The sequence below is a fragment of the Delphinus delphis genome, chromosome 2, assembly GCF_949987515.2.
Source record: "Delphinus delphis chromosome 2, mDelDel1.2, whole genome shotgun sequence".
Classification (NCBI taxonomy): domain Eukaryota; kingdom Metazoa; phylum Chordata; class Mammalia; order Artiodactyla; family Delphinidae; genus Delphinus; species Delphinus delphis.
The window spans coordinates 173,705,480-173,717,027 of NC_082684.1; the positions used below are offsets into that span (position 1 = coordinate 173,705,480).

The following is an 11,548-nucleotide window of genomic DNA, read 5'->3' on the forward strand; positions in this document are numbered from 1 at the left end:
CTGTCCTGGGCCCGGTGAGCCTGTTAAAGCCAAGTCACATCGCATCGCTCCTGTGTCCACAAGCAGCCAGTGTGTCTCCGTCCCACTCCAGTACACGCCAGAGTCTGCACGGCCCTGCATCTGCGGCTCCTCCTCCCTGCTTCTGCCGCGTCACTCTGGCTGTCCAGGCCTCCTTGTAGCTCCTTGAACATGCCAGGCCTTTTCTCTTCTCAAGGGCCTGCTTTTCTCCTTGCCTGAAAGCCTGTTTTCCTAGCTAATCGGTGTCACTCCCTCCCCCTCTTTCCAGGTCTCTGCTTCAGTGTAGCTGTGTCTGAGCAGCCTCCGGGACCACCCTGGATACCCAGGAATCTCTTGTCCCGGGAACTCGGGGGTTCTCCCACGATGCTTTACGTTTCTTCATACCACCTCTTGTTACTACCTCTTGACATATTATACATTTTTTTATCATCTTTTTTATCCTGTTAGAATGTAAGCTCCATGATGATAGGGACGTTTCCCCCTTCCTTCTTGATGATATCCCAGTGCCTCAAATAACAGCGTTTGGCACGTTAAGCTATTTACTAAGTATTTATTGAATGCGTTGCATGAATGAGTAACTGTTTCATGAACAGCTTTCCTGTTCATCTCTAAACGGCTGGGTAAGTCAGTGTTGACCTAACCGAGTGTTCTTTCCCTTCCACAGCACGATGGGCACTTCCGTTCAAGGAGGCACGTATCCCAGCCAGGCTTCAGTGTATAGTCCTCCTCCTGCCGCCCCCGACGTCACCATATACCAGAACGCAGGGAGCAGCCTGTCCCAGGTGCCGAACTATACTTTACCATCGGCGCTGCCCCAGCCACCTCCGCCCCAGCAGCCGTACTCTCCGAAGGCCCTGCTGTAGGGCTGGGATTCCTCTTTGTGGCAAATACCTGCTAAACGCCGATGACAATGTTACGAGATTCTTTGATATCTTAAGATTTGTTTATCCTCAGCTTATAGGAATCGTATCTTGGTCAGCAAGTTCCAATATTCAAGAAGGGAGACCTCTCTTCAATTTGCACTGACTTTTTAGAGGTCCTCCCCTCCCCCTCCCCCAGAGGAATGAAACTACTTACAACATCTAATTCCTTTCGTAATATGAAAGAATCAGTGCAAGATTATTTGTCTCGTAAAATTACCTGGTCTGCAGAAAGTCAAACTGGCAAGCACCGTTGTGGCAGATGTGTGCATAGATCGCTGTGTAACTTCACTCGTGGCCACTTTGAACCACGGTGGTGATCATGTGAATATATTTAACACTGTTAACTTAATTGACATTGCTGTTTTATTTTAATCATGAGCAACTACCATGTTTCATAATGTTTTGTGTAAATTTAAGAGAATTACACTGTCCTTTTGAACTGCAAGAGAACAATGCTGTAGCATATGTACATGAAGGCATTATGTTGTCCATGTTTCAGTTTCCCATTAAACTGAACCTTCCTTGGAGTAATTGTGCGCTGAACACACGTATGTTATGTCGTTGTGTGGCCTCTGCATACTACTAGCTGTCATCACACCAGCGTACAGTAGCTAAATTTTTGGTGCATTTATAGGAAATGATGATGTTCCCTTTTAAACTTTTACATTTTGGCATGATATTTCAGAATACTGTGGGACCATGAGACAAAATTAAGTTGGACCACATTCTTTATATCTTACTTTTAAAGAAATAATGTTAATTTACTTTTTCCTAGTTGAAGATAGTAATTAGGTTTCTAAGCTGTATACTGTGTTTATTGGTGGCAGTGACACCAAAGATAGAGGCAATGGATAGAAGCTTTGAAACTGGAAAGAAAACATGAATTACACTACGTTTTCAAAGTCTCTTGTAATTATTTAGGCTATAACAAAATTTGATTCATCTGTCTTATTCCACTGCTAGTCTTTTAAATATGTCTTTAACACAGTGTATCCTTCAATTCTTCATTAAAATGGATGTAAGTGGATGTTTCAAAGTCATCTAGATTCCTGGCTTTGCTTAACAGTTTGTTTATTTATTCTTGTCTTTCAAACGGGATTTATGGGCTGCTCTCTCTCTTAAAGTTCTAACTGGAATTATTTTGGCTTCTTATTCAGGAGTAGTTTGAATGAATGCTTTTCTTTTAATCCATATGTAATACGTTTTCTACTGACATTTTAATCTCCTTAAATATTTATAATTTCCCTAGTTTTGTGCTATTATTTAAACAACTGAAAAATTGAGTTGAGCATCGTAGTAAATGAATTGATTTAGTAACAGGTGTCACACCATAAATGAAGATTTAATTTATATTTTCTGAGACTATTATGATCAGGTACTTGCTTTCCTTTTGGCAAATGATTCCATCTTTGGCAAGGTAGGTTCAAATTTAAATCCTCATCTTCAACTTAGGGTGTTTCACCCTAGTGTTGTGTTTTCCTGAGTTTAGAGTACGTTGCCCTCAAGTAGTAATTTTAAAATTTGAATTCAAACTTTACATTAAAATTTTTTTAATACGTTGTTTTTTGATGAACATTGTCAAAACCTTGTACTCTTTCACATTCCAATTTGAATACTCTAGTTTAAGTGATACACTTCGTCTCAAGTCATATTGTATTTTTCTCTTTGTCTTTTGATGAATTCCTGTTTACCAATGGCAAATGTATCATTTTTCCCATTTTATTTTGATATGCTTCATGATGTAAAATTAATGATATATTCTCTAGTATGTGTTTTGCCCTGTAAAAGTCAAAGAATGGTGAAGTGAAAAAAGACTCCCTTTATTACAGTGCATATGCAAGTTTCTTTACCTTTATAAAGATTTAAATGATGAATACTTAAAACTGATACTATATTAGTTTGCAGTTTTCACTTATTAGGTATAAAAATAGCAGACGGAAAAAATTCCACTGAAAAGGAACCACTGTATTTTCCATCTTTCAGATGACATGGCAAGGACGGAAATAGGAAAGGACCAGTTAGGAGCACAGTGATTTTGTTCTGCAACCAGGGTATGTGTTGCACTTGCGTAAAATCTTTCTTTAAAAGATAGCTGTCCCTTTTTAAAAGGAAAAGGATTATTTATAAAAAGAACTAACTATAATGTGAATTTCTGTGAAGCAAATTTTACTTCTCAGTTTATTTCCTTTATAAAGTTTGTGTATCCATAAGCCAGTGACATTTGAATGGAAAAATTCAGCCCAGTTATATACTACTAGCTTGAGTAGCCAACAAACCCCACAGTCAGTTGGATGGACAATATATCAGTGCCCTAAACCTACCTAGTAGGAATAATATGTAGTATGTCCTTACCATGATTTTACAGTCTTTTCTAACTCCCTGGTCCTGCTTCACTGTTACCTGTCTCTCCTACTCAGTGATGAACCTTTTCCTGTGCCCAGAGATTCCCTTCTTTATATTAAAAACTTCTGGACCTTGTTTCTATACCTCTTAATTTTTGTAATTAGAATGCTTAATAGACCCCTAACATTCTTTTCTGATAGATACAATTTTCATATATGACATGTGTATAATTTAGCATGAAACTATCTTTAGTCCCAAGCTTCAAGTTTATACAAGATAAGTTAGTGTCCTATATGATAAACCATGCAACTGCAAAAACTATATAATTATTTTCTAAAATGAGGTCCATTGGTATAATTGGTCAAATTTTTACTTCTTTAATACATTAAAATTAGTTTTCTTTTTCTCATCTTACTGATTGTATTAACAATTATGTAGCATCCTGTTATATAACTCTTTAAATATTTAATAACAAAATTATAGTTTAAATTCTTCACTCATATCATTTTCTAATTAAAAAATTTTTTTCATTGTTGATGAATCCTTGTACCCTTTAGAATAAATATATAAAAGAAACTTACCTAAATATTTTCTCAAAGACGTTATGTTCAGTTATCTTTTATTTTAGAATCATGGTTCGATCAAGTGTTCTAGTCAAATATCTAGATTATTTTCTATGCTGTTTATAATTACATGCCCCCCTGGTTTTTAAGCAAAGCTGCCTTGAGTTTTATGTATTCTTTTTTAGTGTGGTCTTCCTTTGAAATTATAATACTTAGTAATTTTTTTCCCTGAAGTTTTTCTAGCTTCAGCAATATTTTTTCCTTATAATATTCTAGAGCATTTTAAATCTCAGTGTTTAAAATATTAGGTTTCCTTATTGAACAAAACCTAACATTTTATTGGTGATAACTTGTGGTCATATTGTTTGTTCTTTGTTGATTTTTCAACTCCCTAGCTTTATGTTAATACTTCCCTCTGCCATTATTCTCTGTTTCCTGCTTCTTTTAGAGTCAAGAGTTTCTGATAAAGATTGCAGATTAAATTATTGTGTCGGTAAGCCCTTGTATAAACACGAAAGCAACTGATTCTAATAATCGTTTGATGTTCAGAGACTTAAAAAAAAGTTATGTCTGTTTTAGAAAAGAGTATATACAAATTCATTGATCTGCTGCCCTCATCAGTAACAAATACCTTTTGAGTTTATAGCCTCAAAATGTGTCTATGTATTTACAAATTATAGAAGTTCTACTGTAGTAGAACTAATACATATAGTACTAATAGTATTAGTATATAGTATATATATAGTATATACTATATGTATTAGTACTACAATAACATATACTACTAATACATATAGCACATTATGAAACACACCAAAAACAGAAATCTTACAGGGCCAGAGATAAATTATTAATAGAAATTCTAATATTTTCTTCCCGTATCTCTGGTTCATTTAGTCTGTGCCCTAGGATGTATATGCCCGATTTGGAGACCACTGTTTCAGAGGTTAAGATTAAGCAGAGGGGAGTACGATGTTACTAAGTTGGCCCTTTGAAGTCAGTATCTGATACTACAGGTGGTGCTTTTCCCAGCAACTCTTATGTTGAGAATTTTCAGACTTACAGAAAGATTGAAATAATGAATTGAACACCTGAGTACACTTCGTCCTGATTGACTAATCATTAACATTTTGTCACATTTGCTTTATCTCTTTATGTATGTTTATATATACGTGTGTGTGTGTGTCCATGTTTGTGCATAGGTGTGTCTGTATGTGCATATGCACATATACTTTATTGTGTGAATAGACAAAGTTACAGACTTCGCACTAAACTAGACACCTAAGCATTTCATCTTGTATTTTGTAAGGATAAGTACATATTCCTTCATAACCTAAACCGTTGTCACATCTAAGAAAATTAACAGTAATTCTGTAATATTATTCTTACCAAACATCCCCAAACTGTTTTATAGGGACAGTTTTTTAAAAATCCAGGAAATATATCACATTTTTAATGTCCATTTATTCTCTATTAATCTGGATTGATCTCTTCTTTTTTTCCCCGCCTTTTTAAAGATCTACACCAGTTGTCTCATAGTGTGTCCCACATTCTGGATTTACCTCTTCTTTCTTTATGATGTTATTTAATTAACTTGATGCACTGTTCTCATTATAGTACTCTTTATTATTAATTAATCCCCCCAAATTGCAGTCAGAACTATGTGACTTATGGTTACAGGGGATGAATCTAAATTTTTAAAGCTCGTATCAGAAAACTGTACATATAAATGAACATTGTTAGCCTAAAGTATGGTTATTCTGTATAAGAGGCGGTGTGCTCAGGCCATTGATGCTACCGTGGCTCAGTACAGTTTTGTGTTCTCCCTTTCAAATTGCGTTCAGAGTACCTGAAGAAAATTTGTGCCCTTGAAAAAAATAATTGGCTCCCCTTGTCCACCATTCAAAACCAAATGAGCTTTTCTGAAGCTTGTGAATGTACCTGATTCACTCTGGATGGCTTTTAGGTATTTTAGAAATGTCATCAACAATTATAGCACTTTGTTTTGGGATGTGTACGTTTTGGCATGTTTGTTTAAAAAGACTTCTCTTTACCTTTTAGTCATATCTTCTATTAAGATATTGAAATCACTTCAGAGGAAAGGAAATCCTTTCTTTTTAAAAGTTCTAGTTTTTACTTATTTTCCTCGAATTGGTTGCCAAATTGGAATCAGGCCAACTAAAATTTATACCCACAGTCAAGTTAGAAACACATGCAAGTTACAATAATGTACACTATCAGGTTGTGAAATAGCTTGTTTAAGCCCTTACATTATTTCAGTTGGTTAATGGCTTTTAAAAAAATAGAATAAATGTTTGGAATCCATTGTTTCTGTGGCAGGATATATGAAGTTTCTTAAGTGCAGGATAATTAAATATCTTGTTACTTTAAAAAGAGATATGTAAACAATTGAGAATGTTTTTGATTAATTATGTGTAATATTATGTCAGGCATTTAAGATGCCGAATGTGAAACGTCCATACGGCATGATTATTTTCCTCAGAACTAAAAACACACAAAAAATACCTATGTACTGGTTTTGGATTTTGTTCCTTTTCCCTCAGAGAAAAATAAGTTTCAATTTAATATCTTTGATATTCTGTAATTTAAAAATACAATGATAACACTTAGTTGTGAAACATGACTGAAGAAGTTGTAGTGAAGAATACAGGTAAATTCATTTAATAATTACCAAAGAAGCTTCATTATAACAAGTCCATTTCTATAAATGGCAGACGGCACAGGATAAAATGAAAGATTTCAGTATTTGCATTGTAAAATGTCCGTTTTGACCACATGGGTTTTTTGTAAAGGATGTGGTAATACTTTTGGTTGAAGAAAAGAATAAGAACTAAATTATGTTATGGGAGTTTATTGGAGTTCTATTCTGCTATGAAGTGGAAATTTCAGTTCATTGCCCTAGGAATTTAGATTTTAACCCAGATATATCTTTTCTCAAAAGAATATCTTGCTAGATATGTGATCCTGGCAGTTCCGTCAATCTCTTGGGCCTTCTACTTATTTATAAATTGTAGTGTTAGTGTAACTGTTACATGATCCTTTGAAGCTTGCAGAAATTTTGTGCTTCAGATCCTCAGCCTCCCTGCCATTCAGCCTGGATAACTCATCTGTGCCACTGCAGTTACCTCATAGCTCAGAAAAGGAAAAGGTACTGAAACTCAGGAACATGTTTCCAGCACACGGTCATAACAGTATACTCCCTGTGAGTAATCTGGGGATACCTGATGTTCATTAGTAAACTCCTGAGCCTTTTGTTGATGTTTGAGTGACCCCACCAGGAACATCTGCACTTTGAGTAGAAGCACTTTCATTTGATAGTACTTTCACTTTCATTGGGGGAAGAATTAAATAATTACGACTGAAGCATATACTGTTTTCATATCTTCGAGCTGAAGGAGAGAGGTAGCATTGGACTATATGAAATTTTACCGTTTTTGATGTTCTTGTAGGCAGAGTTGGGTTTATTGACGTGAAAATGATGATGAAGCCAACATACTATATACTTGCCATCCTTTGGCTCTTTTATTTAGTAAGTAAGCAGATTACCTGAAATGTTAGAGAACTATGGAAAGTAGCAGTTTCCATCTTTGAGGCTGGCCAAGTGAGTCTTTTTCTAATATTCCAAATAAGGTACACAATCAGCAACGGCATGTTTTTACATCACAAATATTTGGCCTAGAAAAATGTCGTTATACATTGTTACAAGTTATTAATGTTAATACACATAAATATTAGCCGTTAAAGGTTTTTTTCTAGTCAACTTTTTTCTTGTATGTCAATCAGTTACATGTGTCTGTTATTTTATATAGTTATATAAAACAATTCCAAGGGTAAAATATATATTTTTTAGTTTTCTTGTTTGCACTTTAGGCAATTACATACCCTGCTGGCATTAAAGAAAATTCTTTCCTAAATTAGTTTATGCTGAATCTGATAAAAAAGGCTTATATCAAGTATTCAGTAAGGTAGATGATAAGCTTTTTCGGGGGGGGGAAGACAATTTCCAATTGTTATCACTGGTTGTGTCATATTCTCCCTTTGTAAGCAGGAATAGTCACTGACTTCAGAATCTTTTTTGCTGTCTCTTGCTAATTTTTTCAAGAATAACTCCGGGAGTTTATTTTATTGTTTATTTTAACTCTTTTCCAGCACTTGTATATATTTAACTATGAGGACCTATTTGAAAAGCAAAAAAATACCCCCAAATTTTATTTTATTTGCAACATGACTCTGTTTATGCTTTCAGTGGGGAACATTAACATTGGGTAAGTGTCCAGTTTATACTAAATGTTTGTTTTATGTATGTTATACTTCACAGTGGTCAGGGAAATTGTTCTCAAAAATTAAGCAGAGAAGCATAGATTAATAGCTAAAGGAGCTGAGTTTAGGCATAAAACATATTTGTTTTTAACAGTTTTGTCAAAAACACTTTAAGATTAAAAACTTTGAAGTATTATTTTCCATTTTTGACGAAGAGGTAAGCGTCATTAAATTAAAATTGACTAGCATGATCTAAATTACTGTGTGTAGTATGTTCTGAAAGTCATATTTCTAAATATTCTTTTTATCTAGTAATTCACAGCTTATTAATCAAATGCTGTGTATAACTCATTTTTTTTCTGGGTATTTACAGCAAGAGCTATTGTCTGAGAAATGTAAGATTCTATACATAATGTTTGAAATCAATTCAAGGGCAACCTTAACGTTGTCTAGCAGATAACTCCTGTATATTGGACTTGAATGGTTGTAATTTTGGTGACCTGGAGCTCATAATAGAATACAGGAAATTCTGTCATTCACGTATGTGCTCTAAAAATCACTGTGCTGTGCATAACTGCAAACTAAAAAAGCCTTAGGTTTTGTGGGGAAAACTGGTTAAACTTCAGCAATGACATACTAAAGAGTAAAAATAAGAACCTAATTTAGGGATTTCCCTGGTGGTCCAGTGGTTTGAACTCCGAGCTTGCACTGCAGGGGACACGGGTTCGATCCCTGGTTGGGGAGCTAAGATCCTGCAGGCAGTGCAGCATGGCCAAAAAAAAGAAAACTCTAATATAAACAGTATTAACTGTTTTACATGTTAAATGGTTTCTAGATCCATGAATATTACAATAAATATGGCACTTTGCCTTTAAAGAGACCTGAGGCATGCCTGTGGGAGTGGGTGTGGGAAGGGTTGTGTTTGTGGATTGACTGAAGGTGGGCGGAGGGCCCGCTGGTGTCGGAGGGCAGGTTGCGACACCAGACCTGGGTGAGCTGAGGGCGCTGGTGGTGTGAGGTGTGCACGCGTGTGTGTTTTGCCTATTCCTGCATGTGTTTTGTGCGTTCAGTTTAGCCGGGTGCACTTCCCCCCACCATTTCTCCTGCACGAAGCCACGCAAACTGGAGTTTGCATTTCGTTCACATTGTTCCTCAGTGTTCTCTCCTGCAGCAAGCTTTGTTTTCCAAACAGTCATTATATCAAAACTGACTCTCAAAGTCATTTAGAGATGGAGAATGAGTGGCTAGTCACTATTAACTTCTAACTTAAAAAAATACCTTTTATACTTTTAAGCGATTGATAAGAATTATGGATATCTAGGATACAAAGCTTTCTTTCCCCCTACTAGATCAGAAAGGATCCCAGTTGAGCATGTGAGCACATTCAAATTCAAAGAATTATGCGTTTTGCTTTATTATAGTGAGAATATATGCCCTACAACCTTGCCCTCTCCTTCCAAAAAAGAAAGGAAAATTAAGGAAAACCATTGTATTCTGAGTTAAGTGGGCATAGCCATCATGCCATTATTTCCATTGATTTTTAAAATTAACTATTAATTTGTCCTTCAGTTGGCTGACTTTTGAATGTGTACCAGGTTTTCAAGGTTTACTAACTGATTTCTAAATTTTTACCTATTTCGCAGCACTAAATATAGTAGAAGTACTTTTACAAATCAGAAAATATGAATACAGGTTATTTACATGTTCATTTTGACATCAACAGATTTTTGTTTTGTTGGACAAAATTCCTCCATTTATTTCTAAAGCATACTGTGTAAATGAGCGAGTCTTCCTAGGGTTGAGGTTATCCGTGTTGGTCACATCTACACTGGCTTATTGCATTCACTTTTCCTGGTCCTCAGTTTAATCATCTATAAAGTGAGTTATGTCTCTTAAGTTCTGTTCCAGCTGCACTTCCTCCAGGTGATGTGAAAAACAGCATCGCTTTAATTTTATTTATTTAACAAGCACTTGTGTCGTTCTTACTGTGGGATGGGTACCACTCTAAGTGCTTTTCAGATAACTCATTTAAACTAGGGTGACGTTGGAGGTGAGGAAACTGAGGCGGAGAGTTTGGTAATTTGCTCAAGGTCACCCAGCCAGGTGAAGGCGAAGCGGGGGATCAAACCTAGGTAAAGGTTGCACTCTTGTCCATCAGTTTGTCATTGAAACATTGATTCACTCTGTACCGTGTGGAAACTCTGGATGCAGCTGTGGAGAATGAGGCAGGCCCCTGCTCTCCAGAGTCTTCTCACTAAGGGAGGATTTTGTACTCGTGTGTGTGTGAGTGTGTGTATCCCACATAAGGACTCCAAGGTAGATATCTGTGAGACTACCACATTAGAATGTACAAATAGACATTTTCAGGTGAAGTAATTGGTTCCATGTTTCTAACTGGTTTATTTAAGATGGCTTAAATAAACCACAGGGTTCTAATCTGATGGTGGTAAACTAGGTGAGATTCTTTCAGGGGACTATGGAGACACGATAGTCAAAAGGCCTACTTAATTGATACCTAAGATTAATGATATGTGTAGAAATTAAAATAGTTATGCTGAATCATTTACCTTAAAAGTTCTTAGTCAAACCAAATCCCCTGTATGTATGTTAATATGAGCTTCTTGAGGATCGGAATGGAATCTTTTTCATCTTTTTATCTGTATTGTACCTAGAATAATATTTTTCCTACTGTATTCATTTAAGTGTTGAGTGAATGATCAATTCAGTTTTACAGTGTGCAAGATGATTCTGCAGAGAGCTCTGTGTCTGTCAGGGACCTGCCAGGAAGTCGAATTACACTCAGGAGGTCAACTGCACAAACTTTCGTGAAAGAACTACTTACTGAAGACTAAGGGAATGAGCAAGGGAAGTTGAGGCATCCTCTACCGTCAGGACCCCTGAGTCAAAAGGGGTAAGTGCTCCATAGCAATGCACGGAGCCCAGTGAGAGCTGGACTCATTGGAGGAGGGACAGACGGACAGAGCTGTGACTGGCACAGCAGCAGGAAAGAGGCGCAAGGGGAGTGAATACCCTGGTGTCCCCTGCTGCCCTCGGATCTCCTGCTGGGCCGCTCATTGGCTGAACCCAACTGGAATACAGAATGATGGGGACATCCATGTGGGGGGACAAATGGAGAACAGCCAGCATGGGAGAAACATATCTGGATGTGTCTCAGTCCATTCAGGCTGCTATCACAGAACGCCATAGACCAGGTGCCTTATAAGTAACAGAAATTTATTTCTCACAGTTCTGGAAGCTGGGAAGTCCAAGGTCAAGACGCTGGCAGATTCAGTTTATGAGGGCCTGCTTCCTGGTTCATAGCTGTCTTCTCACTATAACCTCTAACGGCAGAAGGAAGGAGGTAGGCAGCTCCTTGGGGTCTCTCTTATAAGGGCACTAATCCCATTCATGAGAGCTCTG

The 11,548-nt window shown here is 36.6% G+C and overlaps 1 protein-coding gene across 1 annotated transcript in view; it reads left to right on the forward strand.

The window, feature by feature from the left end:
- STAM (signal transducing adaptor molecule) overlaps positions 1 to 6,510 on the forward strand; it is a 71,807-nt gene extending 65,297 nt beyond the window's left edge. Inside the window, exon 14 of the mRNA XM_060006314.1 lies at positions 683 to 6,510. Within this exon, the coding sequence (XP_059862297.1) occupies positions 683 to 881 (199 nt within the window). The 3' untranslated portion in view covers positions 882 to 6,510. The remainder of the gene's footprint in view (positions 1 to 682) is intronic.
- Positions 6,511 to 11,548: the final 5,038 nt, after the last annotated feature.